The sequence below is a fragment of the Engraulis encrasicolus genome, chromosome 1, assembly GCF_034702125.1.
Source record: "Engraulis encrasicolus isolate BLACKSEA-1 chromosome 1, IST_EnEncr_1.0, whole genome shotgun sequence".
In the NCBI taxonomy this organism is placed as follows: Eukaryota; Metazoa; Chordata; class Actinopteri; order Clupeiformes; family Engraulidae; genus Engraulis; species Engraulis encrasicolus.
The window spans coordinates 55,169,474-55,186,213 of NC_085857.1; the positions used below are offsets into that span (position 1 = coordinate 55,169,474).

Sequence of the window (16,740 nt, forward strand, 5' to 3'; positions counted from 1 at the left end):
TTTGGACCATAAGGCGTTGACACAAGATCAAGGAGGTGCAATTAAGACCATTTTCAGTCTGAACTCAAGTCTGAGAGATGATGTAGTTATTGTAGTTACTTGCCTTATTAGGGCAGAGTAGTAATTGGCTATGGGCTACGTATTTGCCAAACGATACATTCATAATGGCCAGCAAATACGTTTGTGCGTTCACATGTCTTCAACGTCCACCATCAGTTGCATCTCTGTAACCATGGTAACGTTGACACAGTTTGCATGGTACCAGAGGTCACAGCAGGGGCTCTGGAAGAACAGTCCCGACCCTCCCTCACCACACTTAGCACACAGGACAGCACTGTTCTGAACCCTCCGCTCCTGGGAACTCTGGACAGCACTGTTCTGACCCCTCCGCTCCTGGGAACTCTGGACAGCACGGTTCTGACCCCTATACCCCATGCCCCTGTCCCCCTCCTGGGAATCATGGACAGCACCTTGCAGACTCTGACTGCCATTGTCCATGTATTCCTCCTGGACAGCGTTCTGACTCCCGCCTTCTCTGTCCATGTCCCTGTCCACCTCCTGGGTCTCTTGTGCCGCCCAGGCAGACGCTTGTCGCACCTCCCTGGTCTCCTCCTCTTCCTCCTCCAGCTGTGCCGTGAGTTTTTGGCGTCGGGCACCTGCCCTCGCTACCTTCATGGCTGCCGATGCCGCCTGCTTGGCTGCCGCCCGCTCTCTAGCCAGCTCCTCCCGCTGCTGCTGGCGCGCCTCCTTCTCCTTCAGCTTCTCCTGCCTCTTCATTTCCTGGCGCATCTCCCTCAGCATGACGCGCTCCTCGGCCCGCTCCTTGGCCCTGTCCAGCTTGTCCTGCTGCTTACGCACCTCCTCCTGCTTCTGCTGCTCCAGGAGGGCGGCGTGCTCCTCGCTGGTGATGACGCGGGCGGGGAGCAGGATCCTCTTGCCGCGCGGCCGTGCCGGCTTGTCGAACTGCGGCGGCAGCAGGATGTCGGCCAGAGAGGGCGGGATCACGCCGGCGGAGACCAGTGGGTTGGGCTGGCGGCGGCATGTCGGGCACTGGCCAGGGGAACAGGGGGTGGCGGGGGTGGTTGGGGTGGACCAGGCCGTGCCAGCAGCAGTGGTGGAGCACGGGGTAGTGGGGAGGGCAGTGGAGCAGGGGGTGGTAGGGGGGGCAGTGGAGCAGTGGGTGGCGGGGGGAGTGGTGTTGGCCGCAGCCACGGTGGTGGTGGTGGTGGTAGAGCAGTAGAGGTGGTCTGCAGTAGAGGTGTTGTCAGCAGCAGTGGGGATGGAGGTTTCTACTGCAGCATCAGCAATCGTAGAGTTGTAGTTGTCAGCAGCAGCAGTGCTGGTGTTGGAGGTGCCAGCATCAGTAGTGGACGTGGTGGTGGTGAGGGAGGCTTCAGTGTTGATGCAGGATTCTGTGTTGAAGGTATCTACTGCTGCAGCATCAGTGGTGGTGGTGGTGATGTCTGCTGCAGCATCAGCCGTGGTGGTGGTGGTGGTGGTGATGTCTGCTGCAGCATCAGTGGTGGTCGTGGTGGTGGTGGTGATGTCTGCTGCAGCATCGGTGGTGGTGGTGGTGATGTCTGCTGCTGCATCAGTGGTGGTGGTGGTGATGTCTGCTGCAGCATCAGTGGTGGGGTTTACGGAGGTGCCAGCAGCTGCTCCGGTGGTGATGGTGGTGGGGAAGTCGAAGTTGGTGGCGACGTAGGGGAAGGCAGAGTTGGTGGAGCAGGTGAAGGCAGAGTTGGGGACGGTGGTGGGGGAGTCAGGTGGAGCCCAAGGCGTCTGTATAGCAATGGTGCAGGTGGCAGGACGCCTCGGTGATGAGCTTCTGCTGCTGCTGGTGGAACTGCTGTAGGAACTGTTGCAACTGTTGCTGCTGTAACTGCAGCTGCTGGGACTGGTGGAACTTGGGCTTTCTGCCTTGCGCTTTCTCTTTGCAGGAACTTTTGACCTTGACTTTGCCTTTGCAGAATCTTTTGACCTTGACTTTCCCTTCGCAGAATCTTTTGACCTTGACTTTCCCTTCGCAGAATCTTTTGACCTTGACTTTCCCTTAGCAGAATCTTTTGACCTTGACTTTCTCTTGTCATGGTCCTTTGACCTTGACTTTCTCTTTTCCTGGTTCTTTCCCTTTCCCTTTCCCTTTGAGGGTTCTTTTCCCTTTGGCTTTGCAGGGGGCTTTGCCTTTGTTTTTGCGCGTTCTTTGGCTTTATGGTGGGTGGAATTCACAGTGGTGTCGGTTACATTGGTGCCGTCGGCAGCAGTGGTGGTGTGTGCGGAGGCGCTAGTGGAGGCGGTGGCACCCTCGCCGGGGGTGGGGAGTGCGGGATTATCGTTGCCGTCAAACAGTTTGCGCTTGAAGCCTCTTTTGACGAGCTGTAAATTAACAAAAAAAAAGGAATAATGTGTGAGGTGTATGAGTGAGGTGCTATACTGAAAACTGAAAATAAAGTCTGTGAGGGACACCAAGCTCCTGTTTCTCTTACTTTAATATAAAGACGTCTTTCGGGCAGCATGCCCTTTAGGGTGTAAATCACAGCCTCCATGACGATACGATTCAACATCAATATCTTATTATTCAATGCGATCAATTCGATTATTTTCGATACTTAAGAATGCCCCACGATACGATACGATTCAATTCAATTTTTTCCCAATTACTTTTCCACTTACATTAAGTTATTGGGCAGGGGCCAGCGATTCAATTATTTTCGATACTTAAGAATGCCCCACAATACGATGCGATTCCATTCAATAATCAGAATATATCGCGATATATCGATATATTTCCATATTATTTACACCCCTAATGCCCTTCATCAGACATCAGTTTTCATGTTTGTGTGTGTATTTTTTTTCTTTGTTAAAAATGAGGTGCCAGAAAAAAAATCCTCAGGAGAAATCCTTGATTTTGTCATGATGGGTGAATGCAGGGCTCTAAATTAACATCAGTCAACTGGCTAAACAACATTTTTTTTTGTTTAGTGATGAAGTTAATTTAGAGCCCTAGTTGTAGGCCTACGCCTGATATTGTATGGGCTTGTTGGTTCTTTACAGCAGATAGAAACAGTGAGGGAAGAGCAATAGGAAGTAAGTGGGAGAGAGATAAGGAGATGACCCAGGCTGGACTTGAACCCGGATCCCTACGGGCTAAATTCCCTGCCCATGGTACAATACACTAGCACAACACGACACAGAACAGCCCTACTACTTACATTACATTAAATTACATTACACTTTTATCCAAGGCGACTTACTGGGTAAAGGTTACAGTCCCTGGAATAATGTGGAGTTAGGTGCCTTGCTAAAGACCACTTCAGTCATGCATAGCATGCATAACCCAGGGGGAAAGTCAAACCAGCAACCTTCTGAACTCAAGACCATCAGGCCACTGCTGCTCCATTTACATGTATGATATATCAGATTGTCATCATGCAAACTCATATTCATTTCACACAAGTGCCTTCTGCGTTGATGTGTGACGTCTTTGCAAGTTAAAGGTCCAGTTCAGTCAATTTCAATATGCTGTTGTATTGCTCACGCCACCCTTGACTTGTCAGTACCCGGTGATGCCACATTTTTCGGCTAAGCCCTTTCCAAGATCTGAGCTATTCTAATGGGGGCAGCGTTAGTTTACATTTTTTTTTAAATTAACATAGGCCTACTCCAAATATTTTTCCAAAAGGTACCACTGATTGCTAGTTGTCTGTTGATGTTGTATAACCTTTCGGATGTTTTTGGGAATAAATAAAAATGTTTTTTTGAAATGTAAACAAAGCGCTGCCCCCATTACAATGACCAAGATCTCGGAAAAGGCTGAAGAAGGGAAAAAAAAACCTCAGGTACTGACAAGTCCAGAGTAGTGTGAGCATTACAACTGCATGTTGAAATTGACTGAACAGGTCCTTTCAGTTGTACTCCTCCAGGCCGTGGGAAAGCACTTTTCCCGTGTGACGAGGTTTGCACCAATTTCCCGCCATGTCGGCGAATTTGTTGCCGCGGCACATTTCTGTTCTTAATGTGAAAATGCCCTGCCGTCCCCTGACCAAAACCATGCCTAACCTCAACCTGCCAATAAAGCAACCCTTTTGCAGCTGGCCGTTTGTAGGTTCGAAATCCTATCTGACCTCTTCCTACACCTCCATCCATGGCTGAAGTGCCCTTGAGTAAGGCACCTAACCTCACATTGCTCCAAGGACTGTAACCAATTCCCTGAAAGTAATGACTGTATGTCGCTTTGGATAAAAGCATCAGCTAGGTGTAATGTAATATATTCTGTATATTTATTCATCCTAGAGGGCTCCACCCACTGCCTGTCAAGCGGCAACAGGCCCGTCATCCTGTATAAAGGGCCGTACACACACGTCGCTGCTATTTACTCGTTACTTGCTCACTCGCCTACACGCCACTCGCTCTGGGTGATTTTGTTTATTGGTTGTCATGGTTCCCGCTGTCCGCGCCAATAACGTCCGTACGAAACAAAATGTAGGCCTACGCTGTTTAACGTTGATCGTGTGCTATGCACAACCATGCATATGAGCCTTTGATGGTGTACACTGTATGTATTTTCCTCAACACTTTTAACCAAAGTGTGATGGCGTGCAGAAGTTGGGTGGTCAGAACAATACAGGGGCAACGTCACCTGTCAATAATCTGTATTCTGCATTCCAATAATTGGTTACTCGCTTAACTCGCGTCGCTCGAAGATAAAATAAGTTCATCTCAGAACCCGCCCACATCACATCGCTTGTACTCTCCTCGCCTACTCGCCAGCGAGACTCGCTGGAACACGTAGACATTCTATTGACTTCATCCGCTGAGCAGGTAACTAGCAGCGACGTGTACGGCCCATAATGTATAAACAGTAGGGATGGGACTCGATTAAAAATGATCCACAGATTGCCTGTCCAGTGGGTACAGGGCCAACTTCCTGTATAATGTACAGTAGGGCTGCACAATTAATCGCATTTTAATCAAAATCACGATTTTGGCCGGCATGATTATAAAACATGAAAATCACGATTTTATGGGAGGAAATCCAGTGTTCTATCTAAGCTGCGCGCACAAGACTTGTGCACTGCTCGCACATTCTCAGCACAAAGACATTTCAGCCAATAGTAATATTGTTGACAACTGTCTCTGGGTGGAGGATAAGTCTGTGAACCAATAAACAGACAGTGCTGAGAGGGGGCAGGCGGCAGTATTTTGGCAAGGAAGACGGAAATCTGTGTCAGTGCACTCACTGCTAGGCAGAGGAGGGGAGTGGCTATATATGAGGTGGCTATATATGAGGAATTCAAACATTAAACCAGTCATTGCTTGATGCTGTAGTCTCTGAGGGTATTTTGAAACTATGTGCTTTGACCAGCAATCGCTAGTTAGCATGCTAACACAAACGAAATAATCTAAGTAATGTTGTGAGTTAAATAGCAATGAGTGAAATTCAACACAATTTGTAGCTGCCATAGTTGCTTCTGCTTCCTACATACTTAAATGTGTTAGCTTGCTAGCTTGACAAATCGTGATTATAATCGAAATCGTGATTTTGATCAAAATAATCGTGATTATGATTTTTTCCCATAATCATGCAGCCCTAATGTGCATTATTATACTGTATATTCACCTTAGCCTGATCCACAGCCTGCCTGTCTAGTGGGTACAGGCCCGTTTTCCTGAAGCCGCTCTGGATGTTCTGGGTCGTCACGGCCTTCTCTAGGGCGGCCCTCAACACCGGAGTGAAGTTCCTCTTACCGATGATCATGTTGCCTCTCACCAGGCCCAGGACGGACGCCATCTCATTGAACGCAGTCTACAGAGAGACACAAACACACACATCACACACACACACATTATACACATTACACACATTACACATCACACACACACTGACCATGATGCCCCTCACCAGCCCAAAGCAGAGAGACAGAGGGATGGGGGGAGAGAGAGAGAGAGAGACAGAGGGATGGAGAGAGAGAGAGAGAAACAGAGAGACAGAGGGATGGAGAGAAAGAGACAGAGAGAGACAGAGAGATGGAGAGAGAGAGACAGAGAGATCTGCTCAGGTGTGTCCCCATTGCTTGTTGACGACACACACATTGACTACACTCACAGGAGAGCACACACACACACACACACACACACACACACACACACACACACACACAGGTGGAAGGTTGGTCCACATACATATACGCCCCCGCCCATCCACCCAAACACACGATTACCACACACACGATTGTCACACACACAACCAGAAACTACACACAGACATACCCAGCCACACACACACACACACACACACACACACACACACACACACACACACACACACACACACACACACACACACACACACACACACACACACACACACACAAGCCTACCTTCAGGGGGCCGTACACCGACACATCAAGCGGCTGGAGCACGTGGGTGGTGTGGGAGGGGAGGCACACCACCTAAAGTCAAAGTCACACACACACACCAACTTAAGTCAACGTCAAACTTTATTGTCAAAAAACTATTTAACACGGTTAGCACAGAAGATTGAAATTGCGTTTGAACATTATCCATTGCACAGTTTAAGTACACATATAGAGAAGACAATAATCACACACTCACAAACACACAAACACACACACGCGTACCTCCACCTGGTTAGCCCGGCAGAAGTCCACCACCCCCGTACCCACGTGCACATCATGCTGATCCATGAAGAGGACGACAGGACGCTCCTTACGCGCATGCCTAAACAAATAATTATAATAATAACATTTTAATAATAAATAACTAAATAATAATACTAAATAATAAATTATATATTTCCATGAAGAGGACGAGAGGACGCTCCTTACGCGCAAAATAGCGGACCACAAAGAAGATCCCCCTTTTCATGAATGGAAAGTGCAATTTTTTCAATCATAATGAATACTTGGAATTTAATGGTGGTGGTAAGTATTTGTTAACAAAGGTAACATTTGTGAATGGGCAGCATGAATTCTGGAAATGAACTACTAAAAATATTACACAGTGCACCTTTGCTAAACCCTACTAAACCACACTTGACAAAGTGCTGCAACCAAATAGTGAACAGCCTGCCGGCAAAGAAGGTAGCCTGGTCCTGACCATCCCATAATACCACCATTTCCATTTCGTATTCATGGTCTGGACTTTGTTTGATCTGACGCGATTGCAGGAAGCAGGAAGGACATTTTCGGAAAAATCAGGATTTAACTTATAAGTTGTTGAACAAACATGTCTGATGTCTATCTATGGCGATGTAGGACCGTTTAACAGACATGTCTGACAGAAAATCCTACCGTGGGATAAAATTACAATGTAGGCCGTTTGTCAGAACACCAGCGCAAATCCTACCGGTCAACATCGCTCCACAGAAGACAGGTAATAATAATAATAATAATAATAATAATTGTATTTGTATAGCACTGTGTCATACAAGGCATGTAACTCAAAGTGCTTAACAAATGGGAAAAAACATCATTGTTAGAGATGGATTTAAAAGGAGAGGTATAGAGGAGAGGCAGAAATAGTAGGAAGGCAGAGGAAGAAGAGATAGACAGAGATTGTAGAGTCATAAGGTCAACGTAGGTTAGGACCAGGGTTCTTAGATGCGTAAGGTCCATTGTGGCTGGGCCTATCATAAGTCATAGATAGTCACACAGAGATTGGGCGCTCAGGTGCGGCCCCTGGTGGCATCAGGGGTGAGGAAAAACTCCCTTTCGCTTGAATCATAGTTTGTAAGGGGAAAAAAGCTCAGTGAGGTCTGAGAAAAAAAAAAACCCTATAGTCAGGAAGAAACCTCAGGCAGAGACCAGCGGCCACCTAGGGGAGCCCCCTGCCAGGGCTGGTTGTGAGCAGTAAGGGCGCTGCGGCAGCTGGGACACTATGACGCCAGACGTATGACGCCAGACGTAGTGCAGAGCCAAGTGTCTTGGCGGAAGTAAGTAGGATGGCGCGCAAGGCTACAAAGGAGGTGGATCCAACAAGTAGTGTAGGTCAGGTCCTTTATGGGAAACAGTCAATAGGGGGCGTTTTGAGTCAAATCCGCCATTCTGGAATGAACAGGCAGTCACGTACGCCACTCTGTTATGCACAGTAGCCATAGCAACGTTCTTTGGCCATAGGAAAGAACGCGGATCTAACGCTAACGTTAGCATAATATGGCTAGCTACTTTGGCAACTTTAGCCTTACAGATGACTAACTTCTGCACTGTTTGTGCAGAAAAAAACACACGAGATGGTATAAGCATTCATAAATGAAGAATTTCCTATAGCTACATACATTTATTTTGACCATATTATGTAGAAATCCTGTATGCATCCCTATGCATTCCAATGGAATTTGTTCGATGTTCATTCCATAATGGCAGCCATGCCCGAAAATCATGGGGCTGAATGTTGCTATGGGACGTTGTATTAGCCTTCGCTTCTTGTTAGATCCACCTTCTTTGCTGCCGGCGAGCACATCTGCAATTAGAGTCTACATATTTGTTTTAGCCGTACTTGACAAAGTGCTGCAGCCACTTGAGGAAGAGTTCGGCGTCCATGTAGCCCGTGTCGGAGAAGCCATAGAGTGCATTGGGGGGTCCGTCCAGGGAGTAGGAGTTGCTGGGCAGGCACTTCTGGAAGATGACAAACGGGGGGATGGACTCCCCGGCGGCGTTCACGCAACAGTGCACGGTGATGTGCTCCTTTGAAGTCACCTGGAATGGGAACGCAAAACAAAAAAAAACGTTACATATTTTATCATTACATCTGTAATGTAGTGTAGTGTAATGTGATGTAGTGTAATGTGATGTAGTGTAGTGTAATGTAATGTAGTGCAGTGTAATGTAATGTAATGTAATGAGGTGTAATGTAGTGTAGTGTAATAATATAATGTACTGACCTGCTTGGCATACAGGGTCTTCTGGCCTTTCACGCAAAGCACTTTTTTCTGTGGCGACACCTTGTTCTCACCAAAGCCCGTCTCGTCACAGTTATAGATCAGTTCCGGTGCCGTGTGGAAACCATGTTTATCGTACAGCTCCTGGCAGATCCGGAATAGCTCGTCCACCTGGAGGAAGAAAATGAATATGATGGTTGTAGTGAAGGGATGAGAGTTGCCCAGCCGGGCCTGACACCCGGACCTTTGGGGAAGTAAACTGGGGCTCTGACCACTACACCAAAGAGGCTCAATGGTGTAGTGGTGGTCAGAGCCCCAGTTTACTACCCCAGAGGTCCAGGTTCGAGTCCTGGCTACGGTCAGCACAGCAGATTTTGTTGTTAGGGACAGTTTTAGTAGACACACACGTACAGCTCCTGCACGTACAGGAGTAAACAAAATGAATATTACAAGTCAGATGATAAGCGCAGCTGATTTTATTGTTGACGGATGGAGAAGTTACTGTGTAGATACCGTACGCTAAGTGTTCCACCCAGCAAGCTCTAAATGAACACCTGCCAACTACTAGGTACTAGGGAAGGGAAGATTCACCGATAGGTATCGGAAAATCGATACGACCTGTATGGTACGGTTGCATCGATTTGCAAACGTCTGCATCGGTAAGAAACGCAAATAAAATCGAGATGCATCGTATCTTGACTATCCGCATCGGTACAAACCGGATAATATCTCTTAAAACTTTTTCGAAACTGTCTATTTCAGCATTTGTTCTCGTGCGCAACGCATCGCATGGCATTATAATTGTATCGCGCCATATCGAACTGCATCGCAGTAGGTAGGAGAATCGTATCGCATCTTATCACTGGTAATTTCATGAATCGTGAATGTATCGTATCGTTGCCATGTGTATCGAGATGCACATCGTATCGCTTTGATGATGATGATTCCCATCCCTACTAGGTACTAGCCATTTTGGCTGGTGATTTAAAAAAAGTTAATTGCAAGCACTGATCTAAGATGAAAGTAAAAATGTTTCTCTACACACCCACGGCTCCCTGGGTAGTAAATAAAGAAAGTAGTAGTAAGATGAAAGTAAAAATGAAAGATGAAAGTAAAGCCATGGTAAAGTAATAAAAATGATAAATGAAATGAAGTGATAGAAGAAATGAAATATGAAAGTAAAGCCTGCAAGTCTGCATGGGAAAGTAAGAAACGCAATTTAAATTCTTTGAAAAATTGACAAAAAATGGACAATACAGCCGATTTGACTTGACTTGAAGTCGCTTTGGATGAGAAAGCATCAGCTGAATGGAACGTCATGTCATGTAAAAGTTGCTTTCCGCACCCGCTCCCCGGTGGCCCCATGGTAGCGCTCCACCTCCAGGTAGCTGGGCCTTCTGTAGGCGATTTTGGGGTGACGGGCCTTGAAACGTTTCCACCACATCTTGCTCAGACCCTGCTCCAAGTTGACGAAGGGGTTCACCCGCCCCGACACCTTACACACCTAGAGTACAGTAGAGTAGAGTACAGTAGAGTAGAGTAGAGTAGAGTAGCGTAAAGTACAGAGTAAAGTAGAGTAGAGTACAGTAGAGTAGAGTGCAGTAGAGTAGTAGAGTAGAGCAGAGCAGAGCAACATTAATACACACCTACAGTAGAGCAGAGTAGAGAAGAGTAGAGTAGAGCAGTGTAGGTGCCAGTAGAGGAACGTAAAATACTTATAGCGCAGTGTCACAACTATGAAGTTGAATTTGATGCGCTTTCAAAATACACATACATACAGTACATACTGTACAAACACCTTCCCACATTCACACCCCAGCTCTGGAGGCTGCCACACGGCACACGGTGCTCACATGAGAAAGTGCGCCCACACGTGCCCACACGTGCCCACACGTGAGCACACGCACATGCGGGCACACACACACAGACACACACACACACACACACACACACACACACACACACACACACACACACACACACACACACACACACAAACAAAGACAATAATAGTCAGTCTACAAAGTCCTTTAAAAAAAAAAAAACATTACGCTGGAAACGCTTATAATATGGCGTAATTTCATAGCATCAAGACCTAGCCTGCTAGTGCAGGAAGACTGTAATAGTTTTTACTAATCTGAGAGGCAGAATTCATGCTGCCCATTCAATAATGTTACCTTTTTCATGAATACTTATCACCACCATCAAATTCTAAGTATTCATTATGACTGGAAAAAATACATTTTTCATACATGAAAAGGGGGATCTTCTCCATGGTCCGCCATTTTGAATTTCCAGAAATAGCCATTTTTAGCTGCAAAAATGACTGTACTTGGGCCATACTAGAAAATATTAATTTATTACTTTGTAAACTTTCATGAAAAGATCAAATTTGGCAATAGGCAACACATTTTCAATGAGCAGCATAGTTGCAGTATCTTTTTTGACCATTTCCTGCACAGTGTCCCTTTAACGCTGTAGGGGAGGGATCTTGTATGCGGACACAGCTTCAACTTGGGGAGTATAGTAGTGTAGTGTAATGTAGTTGACTGTGATGTAGTGTAATGTAATGTGATGTAATGTGATGTAGTGTAATGTAATGTGATGTAATGTGATGTAGTGTAATGTAATGTGATGTAATGTAATGTGATGTAGTGTAATGTGATGTGATGTAATGTGATGTAGTGTAATGTGATGTGATGTAATGTGATGTAGTGTAATGTAATGTGATGTAATGTGATGTAGTGTAATGTGATGTGATGTAGTGTAATGTGATGTGATGTAGTGTGATGTACTGTAGTGTAATGTGATGTAATGTGATGTAATGTGATGTAGTGTAATGTAATGTGATGTAATGTGATGTAGTGTAATGTGATGTGATGTAGTGTGATGTACTGTAATGTGCGTAAGTTTAAACACCTCGGTGGCGAGCAGCAGCGCGACCTTCTGGCTGACGGGGAAGCCGTGTTCCGCCATCCAGAAGATGTAGTTGACCAGGGCCTCCTCCTCTGCGGGGAGCAGCGCCCGGTTGGGGTGCGACTCGAGCGAATGCCTGCCATCCCGCCGGTCCATCAGGGTGCTCTTTGGAATCTGAAATATACAGTAGAGTAGAGTAGAGTAACAAAGACAATAATAGTCCGTCTACAAAAGTTCTTTAAAAAAAAACGAAGAAACATTACGCTGGAAACGATTATAACATGGCCTAATTTCATCAAGTCCTAGCTTGCTAGCGCAGCAAGACATAGTATGTCTGAAGTGTGTCTGTAATGTGATGTAGTGTAATGTAATGTAATGTAATGTGATGTAGTGTAATGTGATGTAGTGTAATGTGATGTAGTGTAATGTAATGTGATGTACTGTAATATGATGTAGTGGAATGTAATATGATGTAGTGTAATGTAATGTGATGTAGTGGAATGTGATGTAGTGTAATGTAATGTGACATAGCACTAGAGAGGTGTTCCTAATTAAGTGGCCGGTGAGTGTAGATTTCTAGGCTAGCAATGGTGAAGAATCTTAAAAAAAGGTCCTGATTCCAGCTCGTGATTGGGATAATCAACAGAATTTAATCACTTGTTTCCTGGGTAATTTCCAACCACTCCAAGTTTTTGACTTATCCTGCTGACAGACAGACAGACAAACAGACAAACAAACGAACAAACAGACAAACCAACGCGACCGAAAACATTACCTCCTTGGCGGAGGTAAAAAATAATGTTGACCGAAGTTTGCAGTTGCATGAGATGTGTGAATGTGTGACTTTGTGCATGCCTAGCATTTTACAAAACAATACACTTAGCTGACAATTTTTATCCAACGTGACTTACAGTGATTTAACAGGGTATTGGTTACAGTCCCTGTGGGGTTAGGTGCATCCAACACACCACGACTGACTGCCCATTGTTGTTTATCTATGTGTGTGCACACGCATGTGTGTATGTGTGTGTGTGCGCGTGTGTGTCACGGTACATCCAACACACAACGGCTGCCCATTATTGTTTATCTGTATAGGTGTGGGTGTGCGTGCGCGTGTGCGTGCATGTGTGTGTCTGTCACGGTGCATGATCCAACCCACCCCATACTTGCGTGCCGTCACCCGTATCCCTGCCCCCTCCTTCAGCTCCTGTAGGGCCAGCTTCATAGTCTCCTGTGAATGCTTACGAACATGGCGCTGACCAGGGCAAACATACAAACATTAATTCATTTGCTATTATTAGTATACTGTAAAAAAAATGATATCAGTGATAAGTTATGATTAGTTATATAGTCCATTTATTCTACTATTCACTGCAATGGCAACAGCATGGTTTAACTTGAAATCACAAGGTAACCAGCTGCCACAGAATTCCAAGTTAATTTAAATCTGCATTGTAAATTGTGTGGAGTTGTGTGTGTTGCTTGAACACAAAGCTGCAATTCAAAGCTTCACAGAACTTACAATAAGGATTAAAGGGAAATGGTCAAAAAAGTACTGCTACTATGCTGCTCATTGAAACTAGGCTCCCTATTGCCAAATTTGATCTCTACATGAAAGTTTATTAAGTAATAGACAAATATTTTCTAGTATGGTCCAGGCACAGTCTTTTTTGCAGCTAAAAATGGCTATTTTTGGAAATTCAAAATGGCGGACCATGGAGAAGATCGCCCTTTTCATGTATGAAAAGTGCAATTTTTCCAGTCATAATGAATACTTAGAGTTTGATGGTGGTGGTAAGTATTCATGAAAAAGGTAACATTAGTGAATGGGCAGCATGGATTCTGGAAATAAACAACTAAAAATCTCACACAGTGTCCCTTTAAATTAACTTGGAATTCCGAAGCAGCTGGTATTTTTTACAGTATAGAAGTAGCTGTGAAGCAGTATTCAGTGATGGGTGAAATAGATTCCTTTGTTACAGTGCAGCGCCACATGTTCCTTCCAAATGACCTTGTTTTACCCAGCCTGATCTTACCTGTCCAACTCAAGCAGATGATCATTCAACCAGCCAATCACCTGGATGAAATTACTGAAATGATGAAAACTTAACCCGGTTTACTACCAAAAGTTGCTTCTTCTTAGTATAAGAATAACCCCCATACCAGGTCATTTGGAATATGTGGCACTGGATTGTACTAATGCATCCATATTGCCCAACACTGCTAATGAATGCTGGTTATTCACCTTCTTAAAACTGAGGGCCTGCAGGGCTTGGTGAACCGTCTCTTCTGAAATACGAGGTTTGGCCATTTTCTAGAACAAGACCTGGGAATTGTACACAAACATTTAGAGTTGCATGAAGTAGAAGTATTGTTACAATGGAGGTTAGTTGTCTTGTCACATTTTTTATATCTAATTTCAGTAATTACAGTATATTGCAAGGAAACCATTTCTATACAGCAGGGGTCCCCAAACTAAGGCCCGGGGGTCGGATGTGGCCCGTCACGCCCCTTTGACCGGCCCTCCACCTCTCTGCAGTACCTCAACATTTGAACTGCCCCAAAGAAACAATCTTATCTTGTCTTGATAGTTTCTCATCTCACTGTAATATAAACAGGCCTACCATTTCTATTGTATCACTCATAAACTGTCAATCACCATAATGTTCTAACCTTTCCTTGGTATTTTTACATTGTTATTAGAAATTAAAAGGAATACCTGTGGTATTTCAAATTGAAAAACATGTTAAGTACTCACTTCTTTTGCAAATCACTTGTAATGATTTACTATTTCGTGCTAGAAATTATGGTTATAAACAGGCAGTGGCCTAGTATAAAGCCCACATGATTGATCCCGGCCCTTGATCAGAGTCAGGAACGATAATGTGGCCCCCAGAGAAAAAAAAGTTTGGGGACCTGCTATACAGGTAAACATGTAAACATTATACAAAGATGTCCTGTGACACTATCTACAAACAATTCTGTGTCAACGGTTTTGATCAGCGACCTTCAGGGGCAAAGAAATGATGAGTGTGACAAGCATCACTTGACAACAAATGAATGTGGAATATAAAATAAACAATTCAGCAGTCCAATCCCCTTCAATGATTTGCAGAGTTGTACAATCCAACTCGATCTTTCCTCATAAAGAAACTGGTTCAACTTCCGTGCGTAAAATCGTCCGATAATTTCTAACTAACAAACAATGCAAACCCAGAGGGCCTGTTTGATTCATCATCTGACCAAATAAGACGTTTTTACCTCCATTAATAGCGGTTGTTTACATTCTTGCCCACTTATTAGACCCACCCCCTGGTGTTTTCAATGCAACAAATGTGCACCGAAATACATACCTGCTCAGTTCGCTTTGAACTACGACTGTCCACATGAAGTGTAGAATCAAAAAACGATAGAAACGTTTGTGTTGGACACGAAATGATGTGTTGTATTCATCTGAAAAGGTGGACTGCACGGAAGATAGACTGTTCATTCAACGTCCGACAGACCTCGAGGTGATCCGAGAGCCCTGCACGGAACTGTAGCCTCGTTCGTGTTGACGCATAGCTAGACAACCCAATAGGCTATGCGCAGCCAGCACATCTATGCGCACTGCGAAATCGCAAACACACAGTGTGTGTTTTTCTACTTTAAGTGGGGAGATTTTAGTGCTAATAATAGTCTACATTATGACCATGTTAATCAAAATGTTGTATTTCGCGTTAGATGAATTCACTGGAGACGGGGTTACGAATTATGCAAACTTGATTGTTTTCCTTGGTAAGAAAAACATTTTACAGTGATGATACGCATTAAATGTCTTTTATGTTTTCAGCTTGCCTATACGTCTCTCTATGCGTTGTGTGGAGATTCTCTAGTTCTAAAGTTACCATCGATTTCTGTGTCCGTCATTCAACACATGTCAAGACAACTTGATCGCAAACAAGCCCATTCTGAAGTTGTGTGATGGGCAGAGGAACAATCCAATGGTATGGCTCAGAAAAAAACAAATCCACCAATCGCTGTTGAAGAGGGGCTTGTCGGTTGTGTGTCACAAGGCAACAGGAAGTGTCGGCCGAGTATACATGTATCAAACAACCAAGGACTGTGACTTAACGCAAAATCGCTCAAAACAAAGCTATTTACACGAACAATGAATGTACCCAGCAACATGATGGCTTTACAGGTCGTTGTATAACCTTGGAGTGACAAGGGAGGTCACTTTTGCGCAAAGACGTCGACAGTAACCAAGCGAGGAGAGTGATTGAGTTACTTATAGCTTTTGCCAGGCACCTGACAGGGCTAGCATACACGACGGTCCGTCTGTGGACTGAGGACAAGAGGTGGACAATATTCTCTGGACAGACCCAAATAGACGTCGCAGTAAGTCAAATGTATTTCTTTCTTTCCGAAGACAAACGCTGAACGTTTTCCGCCACTAGAACTAGATCTACTGGCCAGTTAGCGTGCTAGCTCGGGCACTGGTGGGTTACCCTCGTAGCCCTGTCACAGAACTTATTTATGAACTATTCGGCTTGTATTACTACATGAACCATTGAACTCTCCCTCTGGGAACACTTTCAGGCCAAGTAGGCCCATAAAATGGCTAAGTATCCATGAAACGCAAGTTACAGAATGGTGAGAGGTGAGGTTGACGTTTGCTCATATCTAGTATGTTTTAGCGAGCAGTCCAGACTGACAGTGCAGTGATTAAGTGCAGTAGAGCTGACCACCCACTGGACTAATTTCAAACAGACTTTTGTTTACATGCGGTGACTTGGGGCCACTGGAGAAGCAATGCATTTGAGCTCTGCAGCCAAATCTTTTTTTTTTTTTTTTGCAAGATTCAAACAGGTGACAATTTAAAGTGACGTCGCAAAGTAATAGTTGACATGCGACGTATAGACTGCATGAAATACATTGCA

General features: G+C 44.9%; 2 protein-coding genes across 2 annotated transcripts in view; one reads left to right on the plus strand and one right to left on the minus strand.

Moving 5' to 3' along the window:
• Positions 1 to 189: 189 nt before the first annotated feature.
• On the minus strand, positions 190 to 15,308 carry LOC134458444 (uncharacterized). Its single transcript, XM_063210767.1, has 12 exons — positions 15,172 to 15,308; positions 14,064 to 14,144; positions 12,978 to 13,073; positions 11,822 to 11,992; positions 10,248 to 10,406; positions 8,906 to 9,073; positions 8,521 to 8,720; positions 6,645 to 6,744; positions 6,384 to 6,455; positions 5,624 to 5,809; positions 1,588 to 2,376; positions 190 to 1,050 (listed from the first exon to the last, which is right to left on the minus strand). The coding sequence occupies exons 2-12, from the start codon at positions 14,127 to 14,129 to the stop codon at positions 190 to 192; spliced, it is 2,868 nt and encodes a 955-aa protein (XP_063066837.1). The 5' UTR covers positions 14,130 to 14,144; positions 15,172 to 15,308.
• A 576-nt stretch (positions 15,309 to 15,884) lies between these two features.
• Positions 15,885 to 16,740, plus strand: part of LOC134454635 (cysteine protease atg4da-like) — a 12,905-nt gene continuing 12,049 nt past the window's right edge. Inside the window, exon 1 of the mRNA XM_063205757.1 lies at positions 15,885 to 16,198. The gene's annotated coding sequence lies outside the window, so the exon portion shown is untranslated. The remainder of the gene's footprint in view (positions 16,199 to 16,740) is intronic.

What these genes read in the sequence shown, in the direction of transcription:
- LOC134458444 (XM_063210767.1), bottom strand. Translation starts at nt 14,129, where the DNA reads ATGGCCAAACCTCGTATTTCAGAAGAGACGGTTCACCAAGCCCTGCAG. An exon ending in ATGGGGCCACCGGGGAGCGG is followed by an intron (nt 9,074 to 10,247) that starts GTGCGGAAAGCA and finishes TTCTTCCTCCAG; the next exon opens with GTGGACGAGCTATTCCGGAT. An exon ending in TGGCTGCAGCACTTTGTCAA is followed by an intron (nt 6,745 to 8,520) that starts GTACGGCTAAAA and finishes TTATTTGTTTAG; the next exon opens with GCATGCGCGTAAGGAGCGTC.